Below are 13313 nucleotides of genomic sequence, written 5' to 3'. Positions count from 1 at the left end.
ACTGGAATAACCAAATAGTTCAATGAATTCTGTACTTTGTTTAAACTGAACAAAGTCGCGTTTCAACAAACCAGCTTTTTTGCGTGTTACAAAGCAGATTTGTTAATCGCAGACAAAGTTTGTTCTTCTGAAATAAAAAATAAGTTAAACTAATGAATTTTGTTACATGCAAACACGCACCTTGAGGCTGTTTTTTCAGTGTAGAATCTGTGTAACAGACAACCTGTTCATACTTGATTAACATTGCCTTAATGACCGTATTGACTATTCTACATAACAACACTACAGCACACAATTCTAACCTAGGTATTGATATTTGCTTTATAGGGGCAACTTTGGTCTTTGTAGCAATCGGGTATATTTGCACATTTCCAGATGTATCTATACAACGTACATATGCTACTGCAGCATACGCCTTTTCACTAGCATCTAAGAACCCAATTAGATCATATTTCACAATATTTTCAGAAGAAATACACCTTTTGATCTTAATCTGTCTCAGCAATGGCAATTCTTGACAATATACTTCCCACCAGCGAGTAATATCATTCGGAAGTACGTCATCCCAGTCAATTTTTAATTTCCATAATGATTGTAGCAACAATTTTGCAACAATGGATACTGGAGATAACCAACTAAGCGGATCATACAATTTTGCAATATCAGATAGTAACATTCGTTTTGTCATTACTGACTTATAAGTGGGAACAACAATAGAAAATGAAAATGAATCACTTGATGGATTGCACTGTATACCTAAAGCTTTTACATTCTCATCTTCATTAAAACAAATTAACGACTGAGTTTCTCTTAAGTGAGAAGGTATACTATTTAGCACATTCATGTCGTTAGTAGACCATTTTCTTAATTCGAAACCACGTTTGTGTAATAATGCTGTTAATTCTGAGTACAATACCATTGCCTCACTACTATCAGCTGTACCTGAAACTAAATTATCAACAAAGAAATCGTTCATGACTAATTCTGCAGCTCTGGGATAACAATGACCTTCATCTACAGCCAACTGTTGTAAGCACTTTGCAGCCAGATATGGAGCCGAACTGGTTCCATAAGTAACAGTTAACAATCTAAAATCAGTAATAGATTTGTCGACGGTTTCTCTCCACACTATTCTCTGGTAATCAGAATCAGTTTGATCTACCTTAACTTGTCTGTACATTTTTGCTATATCAGCACACATTGCAAGTGGATGAGTTCTGAACCTTAATATTAATGGGATAATATCATCTTGTAATTTTGGACCTACCATTAAGTTGTCATTGAGAGATACTCCACTGCTAGTTTTAGCACTACCATCAAATACAACCCGCAATTTAGTGGTAGAACTACTTTCATTTAAGACACAATGATGCTGCAGATAATAAGATTCAGATACAAGCTTATCAAGTTCTACATCAGGATTTTTTTCCATGTGACCTAAGTCTAAGTACTCCTTCATGAAATCACAATATTGTTTACATAAATCAGGATCTTTCTGTAACTTACGTTCCATCTGGCATAATCGCTTCACAGCAGTGTCCCGTGATACACCTAGAGGCTCAACATTTTCTTTAAAAGGCAATTTTACAATATATTTGCCATCAACATCACGTTTGTAAGTTTCAGCAAAATACTACTCACATGTTTGCTCTTCAACATATAAATGTTGTACAGTTGGCAACTCTTCTACTTCCCAAAATCTTTGTAATGTTTTATTGAGATCAACAGAAACAAAATATGACTGAACACTTGATGTGTTATTCGTTAAGTTAATCTGACCACACAATACCCATCCTAACACAGTTTCAATGGCAGACGCAGCTCCATTCGTACCTATGTGTCTCCCACTGAGCAACAATAATGGGAAAACATCTGCACCTAACAACACATCAATAGGGCAGCTTTTATTAAACTGTGGATCTGCTAAGTTTACTTGTTTCACAATTTCCCAATTACCTATATTTTGAATAGTTACTCTGGGTAAGTTACTTGTGATTCTTGGGACTACTATTGCTTTAGTATGAATATTATTATTACTGTACAATGACTGAAAACACAAATCAACTATTGCATGAGAATTTCCAACGTTAGAACCAGTAACACCTGATATGCTCATGTTTATTTTCTCTTTGTTTATGCGTAATTTCTGGACGCAACGTTCAGCTACAAACGATAATTCACTGCCACAGTCGATAAGAGCACGAAACTGTATCAATTTATTTGCATTATCTTTGATATTTATAACAGCGGTGGGATTGAGTATAGCCCGCTCCCCCCAGTGATTTTTAACGAATAATAGTGATTCTAACGGTTCATATTAGTTCAGAATGAATCGGAATCACATGATATAAAGATTTAAGATGTAAATCTTGTGGTAAGGAGGCTTTAGTATAAGTAGTAGTAGCAGTAGTAGTGGTAGTTAGTAGCAATACTACTACTAATAGTAGTAGGAACGGGTTAGAAGCCCCGCAGGGGTTGGTTGGTTTCTGTTTTTGATATAAGTAGTAGTAGTAGTAGTCGGAGTATTAGAATTAGTAGTAGCAGTAGTAGTAGTAATAGTAGTAGTAGTAGTAGCAGCAACAGCAATAGTAGTAGTAGTAGTAGTAGTAGTAGTAGTGACTTCCAGTTTCGGTGACAAAGAACTGGGGGGAGCGGGCCATACACAAGCCCAGCGGTGGACAACAACACCTGAGAAATTAGTTTTTGATTTATAGAATGAGAACAATTTACATGATCTGCTTTATCCTTCTTTTCAAAATGCAATAAAGTATGACGTTTTTTGTTGCAAGTCTGGCAACCCTGCTTCACATTACACTTATTTACGGAACAATTTTAGGTCAAACAATTGAAACAAAGCGAATTCTTTTTCCCAAAACTATACCTATCATTCACTGACATATTTATGAACTCTTGACACTTATATAGCTTGTGGTTATTTTTACACATGATACACGACACAATTGGACTTGAATGATGCACTAAAGTGTTGCCTTCTTTGTTTGTTTTTAAAGCAGACGTGTCTGCCGGTGACCTTGCACTCACTGCAGCTAACGCTTTGGCACGTTGTAATATGAACTCTTTCAGCTGGTCGAAAGTTGTTTGTTTCTTTTTCTTCAATGAAAGCTCCCATTGTTTTCTGGTGTTCTTATCTAGCTTCTCACCCACATGGTAAATTAAAATCACATCCCAATGTTCCACTGGAAGGCCCAAGGATTTAATTTAACACACACACTGAACACTATTGTCAACCAATCTTCGTAACTCACCTGATGACTCATTCTCCACAGCTGGTTGAGTAACGAACTTGCTCAAAATATGATTTGCTAGCTCCCTCACGTCTTCATATCTTGATTTAAGTAACTCCCATGCTACTTTATAGTTATCACCAGATATGGAAATAGATTGCAACAATACAGCAGGCTCCCCTGATATAGATGTCTTCCAGTAGCGTAGCGTAAGTTTTCAAAGTGGGTAGACATCTCAATATTTTTTTCAACACTCTAGATAGACGCAAACAGATACTAGCATTACTATCAGTAGCTGATAAGTTATAAATATACACCAGAAAAATATCAATTGTTAAAAATAACCTATGCTATTATTATTATTATTTGCATTTTTACGACATATACAAAAATCAATTATTAGCTGCTCAGTGTAAAGAAACATATTCTTACTTAGTACATAATATTCTATGGAAAACCGAGAAATAATATATATATATCGTGCAACATACCTTGGTAATTCCTACATTTTCTTGTATGATAGTTCGATGCGACGACCCTTCTTCTCAGCGAACACATCAATAACTTTTTGTTTGAAACAGGGATCACTTGCAGCATCTTTAAGCAAAGATTTTTCAATGGCCATCAAACTCAAAGCTGAAAGTCTATCATTAGACATAGAATTCCTTAAAAATGTTTTTACGCGTTTAAGAGCGCTCATGCTTCTTTCGCTTGACGCCGATGTAGCAGCAATACTTAAAGTCAAATGTAACAACTTCGTCAATTGCACATAAATGCTTTGTAGCTCATTCTCGTGAAGATATTTTAATAACGCGTGTGGTGACAGGTACTTTTCAGAGTCACTGTAAAGAATAGCAAGTTCGTTTCTCAGTTGTTGTTCGTCTAAGAATGGATATGTCTTCATTAACTGTTGCAGTTTGTTAAGAGGAAAGTTAACTTTATATTCGAGAAACTTTTTCTCGTTTAACAATTCTACGAAAGTAATTTCCTCAAAATCTTTAAATCTTTCATTCATTTGAGCTGTAAATGAGTCTAAAATTTCAAATGTCAGCCGGCGCAAGTTTCTCAAGTGCGTTTCCTCGTACTTTATTTTACTGTTTAGCTGACGAGCTTCCTCACAATAGGCTATAATAGTTTCCTCGCACCTCATTTCCATAAACTGCTTCAATACAAAACGAACCTCATTGATGCATAATGTAATATCGGAACAACTTTTTAATTGTAGAATCCTAAATAGATTATCGGTGAACGCAAACAATTTACTGAACAAGCAAAGCAGAAACATAAACGTTGGATTTTTTAATTTTCTTGCTAAACTACGAGCATATTCAACGGATGATGGGTCCCACTCATCATCTTCGATAACATGGGTTACCGCTCTTTCCAACTCTAAAATGAGCTTTAATTGTTAACGCTCCTCTAGAATGGTAATTCCATCTGGTGTCACTGTGATGAGGGAGTTTGAAACCTTGATCACGCAAAAGTTCGCTTCGTTTAGAAGACTTACTAAAAAATGTATGAAATGTGCTTATGTCACATATGAAGAACTTTACTTCTTTTATATGCTTAGATGCATACAATAAAACAAGATTCATTTGGTGTGCATAACAATGAATGAAAAGTGCGTATGGATAAAATTGCTTCACAAGTGCTTGTACGCTAGTATGGCAACCTTTCATTACAGACGCCCCATCATATGTCTGACATATAAGTTTATTTCCTATGTCCCAATCCTTCAGAACATGCAAAATAATGTCAGATAAACCCACCGCTGTTTTGTCTTTAGAAACATCACAAAAACCGATAAATCTTTCTTCCACTCTGTCTTTTATTACATATCGGAATATAATGCTCAATTGAGCTCTGCAAGAAACATCAGTAGTGTCATCAGCTTGAATGAAAACAAAATAGGTCTGATCTATTTCTTTCTTTATAGTTTGTAACAATACATGGTTTATGGATTGAATCAAATCATTTTGTATGTCTGGTGATGTTCCTTTGAAAGCAGAGTTAGATTGAAAATGCATTCTAAGCTCCTGCTCTTCTTGAGCCAGTAAGTCTAAGAGCTCTAGATAGTTACCTTTATTTGCAGATAACTCATCTTCGCGATGGCCACGAAACGCTAATTCTTGTCTTCCTAAGTAACAAATTGCATCAATAATTCGACCTAAAACTCTTCTGTTCTTTGATACTTTTTCATTATATTGTAAGGTAGCCAGACGCGAAGATTCTGACAGAGCATGTTCTATTCGATTTCGTCCCAGCATATGAAAGCACTCCGTATTTTTTAAGTGTTTTTGAGAGGATTGGTGCTTAGTTGCTTTCCTTTCAAAATTCTTCACGGTTTCAATACCACTTTCACTCCACTCAGAATCTCCCCCAAAGAGAATACACACAAAACAATAAAGCTTATTTCTTTTAGTACTACCTGTCAACCACGTGTATTTTGTATACCAAGATGACTGAAATTTCCTCACCACCTTGCCATCTTTTTGAACTAAAAGTAAATTTGGAGTTAGCCTTTGTTTTTTCACTTCACACTTATCTTCATATGAAAATTTTGAAAAGCCATTTATTAGCAGATGATCCACTAAATCTATATTAGTTTGTTCACACATGATTCAAAGTACACACGAAAACGTTTATACATACACACGAAACCTACACACACAAACACAACGTAAATTAAACTTATAATCGCAAACAACGAAAACGAAAACAATCACCTACAAAATCTTCCGCACAAATAAAGAGGGACCAATGTTTCTTACTCCAGTATTGTGATTAGACAGAAGTCGGACCTCGCTTATGCTAGGTTTCACCCCAATTATGGTAGGATTTCAAGGATTATTCTGGTGCTAAATTACATAAGATTTTTTATTTTTTTAGATTCCTTAATAATGTACATTTGAATAAGGAAAAAATATCTAGAAGAAAAATAAACATATTTTTGTTATATTTGGTATTATTGCTCAAAATTGGTATCACTGTCTGAGCCATTCGAGCAAGTGTCTCTTTGAGAGCTTTTTTAAAGGGGCGTGAAGCTTCCCGCAGGAAGACGCGCGTCGCTTTCTAGAGGGTGCTGCTGTGACTTCTTTCACTTGCTGTGAGACATGTTTCAAGCAGATTCTTCTGTTAGTTACTGAAATGCAACTTTTCCTTCGCCATTAAAAAAAAAAAGTTGTTACCTACTAATTTAATACGATATTACTGCTATTATTTAAATATTAAAACTTCCAATTTTTTAAATATAAATAAATAAAAAATATTATTCATATTTGACTTCTAAGAGCAAAATATGTTAAATGTATATTAATATTTTGAAAGGGTAGACAGGGTCTCATTGTCTCATAGCACGCTACGCTCCTGCTGTCTTCAAATACTGCAACTTTTGAGCATTTCCTAACCGATTGTTATTATGAACAGCAGCAACAAATAAGTCACGAAACGATAGCCAATCCTGCACTCTACCACAAAATGTAGGAAGTTCTAAGTCTGGCAACTTCATATCTGTGCACTGTTTATTAGATGTATTTACCAGTTCAGTATTAGGTGACTGTATATTGTACAAAATTTCTAAGACAGAGTCCAACTTGTTTTGCACTTCATTAAATTCTCCGTCATATGTTGCAAACCCACCTTCACCACCCACAGAAATGAACTTTGTAATGAGTTCTGTGCAATTGGGATGTAATTGCGTAGCACGTTCAGTATACAGCTTGATACTGAAGTTAGGCTTGTCTTTATTCTCGTTCACTTTATGTGTTAACCTTGTTACTTCACGTTTCAGGACAGTTTTCTTGCCTATGAGTTCTTCCATTGTTATAATTCTGCACAACTTTGACAATGCACTACAAAATAAAGATACTGCGCCACAAGTCCGCAAACCATGCACATCACATGCACAACTGGAACAAAATCCGGTCGGAACAAAATCCGGTTCGTGGACTGTATTATTTTGAACACAGAGTTCGTTGTACAATATACTATTTATTATATTGTAAACACACAACTAAATACAATAATTGCTTTGCATAAGCAACTACACACTATGCAGTCACACACGCCACGTTGAAACTTATAAAGAACTATCAATTATCCAGTGTCGCCAAATACAAAACAAAAGAATAATGAAATGCGGCCGAACAGCTTCCTTTAAGCTATCTAAGGATGGTGTCTTGGACCTCAAATTCTGAGCATCTGTCGTCCCCAAAGTAGCCATATACCGCGTCTTGAAAGATAGAAACAGCATGTGTTGAGTGATGAAGAGATTCACAAATTTACATGAATAACAACTATACCTTTAAAAAAAATATCACGGTCGTAAAATGACGCTTCGACACACAAAAAAAGCAAAATGAATGTTAAACGTATGTTTATGATAAATAGAGATATTGGAAATATCGAAGTACAGAATAATGCATAAATGTATTGTGAAACAAACATGGGAAAGAAAGAGACAGTACAGGTGATATGAAAGGTAAAGAAAACTTTATGTAACACGAGGAAATACAGCACAAAGTAGACAGTGAAGCACTTTGTAGGAAATATTTAAGAACTCCCAGTGAGGGATACACAACAAATTTTGGAAGGTCAGATGATGATATGAAGATTCGATGGTTAATTAAGATTAACATCGACATTGTTAATGAAACTAACGTTGTGAAACTATTACCTGATCCATGACTTGAACGAAGGAGAGCACTGCTCTTTGGCAGTGTTCGTTGCTATGTACTTAAGAAACAATAAGCTACCAAACTGAGAGACAGATAACCATAAATTCAGTTACAGGCTGATGTTCTTGTTATTAGATGTACAAGTCAATGTTTAAATAACATTTTGAATAAAATATTAAAGTTCACTTGCATTTTAAAAAATTACATTTCATAATTTCTTTATACTCTCATTATTAATACAGAAGTAAAGTGATTCAAATGAGATTATTTTTAGTGTCATTAAATCCACTCTACTACTAAAATTGACTGGTCACAGTGACCCCTACTTCTGTTGTTTCTTGTGTTACAATTTCCAACAAAGGAAATAGAAAGTGGTTCAACATATAACAATTTCAGACGTTCTCAAGCAAAACTCTTAATATGTATTACCCTTCAATTCTAGATGAGGCATGCATACTTTACTTATTGTACGAAGTTGTACGTTATGTAGGGTTAAATGTGAGGGTTAAAAAATTGAAGAAAGTCTTAATAACACATGTGACATGAAGTAAAAAGACATCGTATGTGAAACGTAAGTCACTTATATAACACAAATTATAATATGTACTCTTACATTTGTGATTGTTAATACTCTACTTTTCGACAAAGCAAAGAACATGACTAAGGTCATTAGCGAGAGATACACTCGAATACTGCCCCAACCCCCATCCCCAAAATGGGCATTTCAAGTAAAGTCATTTCGCACGTACAGTGATGCAATGGTAAGAATATATTTGCGGCTATGTGTTAGCTACAAATCGCTACAGTGCAGCACACATTGATGTAGTCTACGTCAATGACTAACTCTACTTGCGACATACACACGTACATGGTGCAAGCAATGATAACTTACTGTATATCACGTCATTTAATTTGGTGCTTTTAAATCCAAATTTATTATTCGCGCCAATGTAGTTGATATCTTGGCCTAACTCATTTGTTAGTAGTTTTGCTAATGCATTGCAAGTGCTGGACTTCACGTTTTTTCCACCCACTCTGATGAAGAAGGAAACCTAATGAAAGGAATAAAACAAACTTGAGGTGTAATGTAAAAGGATAATGAGGATAATGTGAGAATGGATTCATAGCATTGGAGTGCAAACTACAAAATGCAAATGTTTGTCATTTCCTTAGCAAAGAGCAAATTGATACTTTAAGAGTGAATAGTGAAAATCAATTACTTTTAAGTACGAGTAGAACTTCCGCCAACTGAGGAGCGTCATCACACGGTGAAAATTGTAAAAAAAAAAAAAATACTTCTACCTTATTTATCTGGTATACTTTAGATTTTGATAGTAAATAGCAAACACAATTCATTTTCTAGTTGTCAGTGTTTGCATGTAATTCGGGAATATCAGCAAAAAATGCAAAATATTACATTCAAATTTATGGCTCATTCCGAACTGCAATTCAGACCGTGAAAAAATTAACAACATTACGGACATTTGACATACTCATTACCACGTAATGGATCATCTGAAGTAACGTTATTTCTAAGAGTACTCTTTAGAAGTTCACTTGAAATATACGTAACAAACAGGTGAATATACTCACCAATCTCTTTCTCGAGGTTTCGTCAAAACAAAGAGAGTCCAAGTATTTTAGGTCTTTGAAGTAACTCACAGACAGATGTGAAAGAGAAGCGGGCAATCTCTCACTATGCAGCTTCCTCTCCTCAAGTGCAAGCAGAAGGGTGTAAGACTTGTCCACCAGTGTCTTCAGGCCATCTATCAGACTTTGTTGCAAAATTGGAGTATGCCTTCTGACTTATTTCCATTTCATATATCTGAACTGTCACTCTGGACGTATAACTGCTTAAAGATTTCACCGGTGGGAAGCCAGGAGCAGATCGTGCCCGAGAAGAAAGACACTCGCTTCTGAATTTCCTGGGTCTGACCCTGGGTTTTCGAACTGGAAGAGATTAAAGATGAAAATTTGAGCTTGCCACATATTAGGTTGTATTAGGGTCACGTAGCATGTCCTCTTACAAAGGGGACACGTCCAAAAAACTGAAATTAAAATTTTAAAAAGTGGACATGGGGAAAAATTAAAATCACATACAATCGTGTAAAGAGCTATGAGAAGTGGGACTGTATTTTCTTTCATTTATAAATTTTGAGCGAACATTTTTCGAGAAAAAAAATCCCGACAAAGTTGAGCAAAATACAAAGAAAATAGTAGTAGCCAGCAAAGATGGACCAAAAGCATATAGAATTAGTATATAAGTATTGCTTCCAATGGGTGGCACAATTTGCATTATAGCTTAGTTGATGTAACATTTACAGCTATATGGTTAGCAGAGAACAGCGTACTTAGGTCTTTAAATAAAAAATAGGCTTAGTTACATTCTCTGCTTACAAGTGTATGCAAAAGGCCATAAACATTTTTTTTAGTATTTTGAAAAGTAATCGCAACTTCTTGTTTTTGTGATATTTAGGATTCAAAGATTTTGCAGAGAGTAATTTTTCTAGCAAAGGTTATGGTTCTGAGGAGCTACAGTAAAAAATAGCGTAGAAATGAAGTCGGAATATTAGGTATCACTATTGAACTTTATCCTAAATAACCAATTATAGCATTACTATGAAAACATAATAAGGTCACTCCAGTCACAGGACATGTGTGATGGAAAAAGAAAAAAAATACTTATTATGTTATGCTGCTTACACGTTCATTTCCATGGGTTTTTAGTGTATTCAATGCAAAAGTAAAAAACAGCATCCCTATCGAACGTTACGTGAACACATTTCATGAAATGGTTAAACGTGATGCAAAGAAGTTAAGTCACTGTCACGTATTATTGGGTAATCATGAAACGAAGTAACTTACACAAAAAAAGTGGCTACAGTTACAATGTTTTGACCCACCAAACAATCATTATCAAAGCATATTTAGAGAATGCTGAGGAACCACAATGGAAGTTTAATCATTCAATAACAAACACAAATTTAATTACCCCCACTCCCGAGTTGAGTGTGGGTGCCCTTGTGACCATCCAGTTAGAAAAGGCCAAGTGAACTGTGTGGTGGACAAAAGCCATGTGCGTGGGTCTCCTCGGGGTTCTCCCGTTTCCTTTAGCCTAGCCGGCATATTCGTGGGACGTAAAATGCAAAGATTTCATTTCATCTTCATAATCTTGGAAAAGTTCATCTCTGAAGAATTCTACCTTTTCTTCATTTTTTTCATTCAGTGAAAGACAATCAGAATAATAATGTCACCCGAATCAAGGGACAGCATTCTCCTCAAGTGCTTGGGGTTCCTGGTTCGATCTGAACTCGTACCGTGTGGACTTTGTGGTGGACCAACACCGTGCTCGTGAGTTTCCTCGGGGCTCTTTCGTTTCCACCCACTTTCTTCAATCCACCATTTCACTCATCTCTCATCATCACCGTCTCCCTTAGCTTAACCGGAATTATCGTGGGACGTTAAACTTATAGATTTCATTTCATTGCATTTCATATTCCCCCATAGAATCCTGTGGTTCAGCTCTTGTGTCTAGCCTAGAAGGAGTTGAACGACTAAAATGAAACTTGCAGGATTGATAGCTCTGCAGCCTATTCGAAAAACACGAAAAAAATAGCATTTACCATTTGCACATTCAAAGGGAGGTCAAGGGGCACGAACCTTAAAAAATGTCCAGATGGGATAAACCTTAGAAATTTTAATCTGTGTAAAGTCCTGAGAACAAAGATAATTTTTGTTTGTTCTTATTTGGGGGGAAAATAAAGGGCATATTTCCCCATGAATCATATATGAACCGGCTAGTCTAGTCTTTGGTCTAGTCTAGAACTAGTTGAGCGATTGGAACGGTACTTGCATACTTCACACCCCTCCAACCTACAGTAAAAACGTGAAGAAGTAATATTTTCCATTTTCACATACAAGGGAGAGACGAGGGGCATGACCCTGAATAATTATCCAGATTGGATAAAGCAGACATTTTTTTATCTGCGTGTCTTATCTACGGTCCCTAATCCGCCCTTTGTATGTTAACATGATCATTTTTTCTTCGCTTTTTTTAAGTCTAAAGATCTCTGAATGACGCATCTTAGGTTCCAATCGCTCAACTCTTTCTATGCTAGACCCAAGATCCGAACGATAGAACTTATAGGAACTATGCCTTCTCTACTCTCTCCTAATAGGAACAAAAGTTCAAAAATTATTTCTGTTCTCAGGACGTTAGCGAGATTAAAATTTGTAAGTTTTATCACATGTGCACAACGTTTTAGGGTCATGTCCCCGTCCCCCCTTGGTATGTGCAAATTGGAAAATGTTACTTTTTGCAGTTAAATTGTAGGCAAGAAACCTATGAATCCTACAAGTTTCGTTCCAATTGATCAAGAGCTTAATCATATGATTTATGGGGAAATATGCCCTTCTGCTCCCTTCAAATAAGAACATAAGTATTAAACTTATTTCTGTTCTCAGGATGTTCCACTTGTAAGTTTCTTACATTTGAACAATTTTTAAGGATTTAGCCCCCTTTTTCCCCTTGCATGTTCGAATGGAAAATGTTATTTTTTCGCGTTTTTATTGTAGACTGAAGAGCAATGAATCCTGAAACTTTTGTTACAATCGCTCAACTCCTTCTAGGTTATACTCAAGAGCCGAACCCTTACCCCGAATCCAAAACATCCGAATCACTGAATCCTAGAATCAAATAAAATGAATGAAACGACCAAAGTAAAAACTTGCCGATCAGGGTTCTCAATAAAAATGCCTTACACTTTTAACATTAAAAAAAAAAGTTCGTCATTGTAATGGATAAAGATGAAACTGCTCTTCACATGCAGGATGGTCAAAGCTTTCAAAACATACGTTTATAAAGCAAATTTCATGACTTGTAAGTTCCTATATATATAGTATAAACATTATTCCATAACTATACAAATTATTGAAGTTAAAAGCTTTATAAAGTATACTTACAGAAAGTCTTCAATAAATAATTCACTTTATTACAACCACTTGTCCTCCACCACTGACGCGTGACGCTCACCTTCGCATCCGGGTCAGTAAGAACAAAGGCGCCTCTGGCATATCCTTCCGAAGGTTTGCATACAAAGAAAAAAAAATGCCACGATGATGATTGAAGTAACACTATATGAAGACATACTTTAGTTATGGATAATGTAAATAATTTAAACTTTGTAGAAAATATATATATATGTTATATTAATGTCTTTCCGGGAGTAGCGAATTCACGTACTATATTTCCGCTCGTAGCCATACGCAACATACGTGCCCGTTGTGAACATCAGTCACGCGGCGGATAATTATACGAGTTACCATCGTCGTCCCAACCGTGAAAAGTCGCTTTCGTTTCACCACAGTAAATAGTGATAAATATAACTCTAAT

General features: G+C 35.7%; 2 protein-coding genes and 1 long non-coding RNA gene across 3 annotated transcripts; all 3 read right to left on the bottom strand.

The window, feature by feature from the left end:
* Window positions 1-40: 40 nt before the first annotated feature.
* LOC145692171 (uncharacterized) lies at window positions 41-1513 on the bottom strand. Its single transcript, XM_081767470.1, has one exon. It carries the CDS (start codon window positions 1511-1513, stop codon window positions 41-43), a length of 1473 nt encoding a protein of 490 aa, XP_081623596.1.
* Window positions 1514-4597: 3084 nt separating this feature from the next.
* On the bottom strand, window positions 4598-5863 carry LOC145692170 (zinc finger MYM-type protein 1-like). Its single transcript, XM_081767469.1, has one exon. It carries the CDS (start codon window positions 5861-5863, stop codon window positions 4598-4600), a length of 1266 nt encoding a protein of 421 aa, XP_081623595.1.
* A 1491-nt stretch (window positions 5864-7354) lies between these two features.
* On the bottom strand, window positions 7355-12992 carry LOC145691769 (uncharacterized). Its single transcript, XR_014132542.1, has 3 exons — window positions 12884-12992; window positions 9515-9871; window positions 7355-7476 (listed from the first exon to the last, which is right to left on the bottom strand). It is a non-coding gene; the product is annotated as an uncharacterized LOC145691769 (long non-coding RNA).
* Between the last annotated feature and the right edge of the window lie 321 nt (window positions 12993-13313).

This window comes from Thermobia domestica, chromosome 8 (assembly GCF_964235325.1).
Source record: "Thermobia domestica chromosome 8, izTheDome1.hap1.1, whole genome shotgun sequence".
In the NCBI taxonomy this organism is placed as follows: domain Eukaryota; kingdom Metazoa; phylum Arthropoda; class Insecta; order Zygentoma; family Lepismatidae; genus Thermobia; species Thermobia domestica.
The sequence above is the reverse complement of the archived record's forward strand: the minus strand, read 5'-3'. Positions and strand labels throughout refer to the sequence as shown.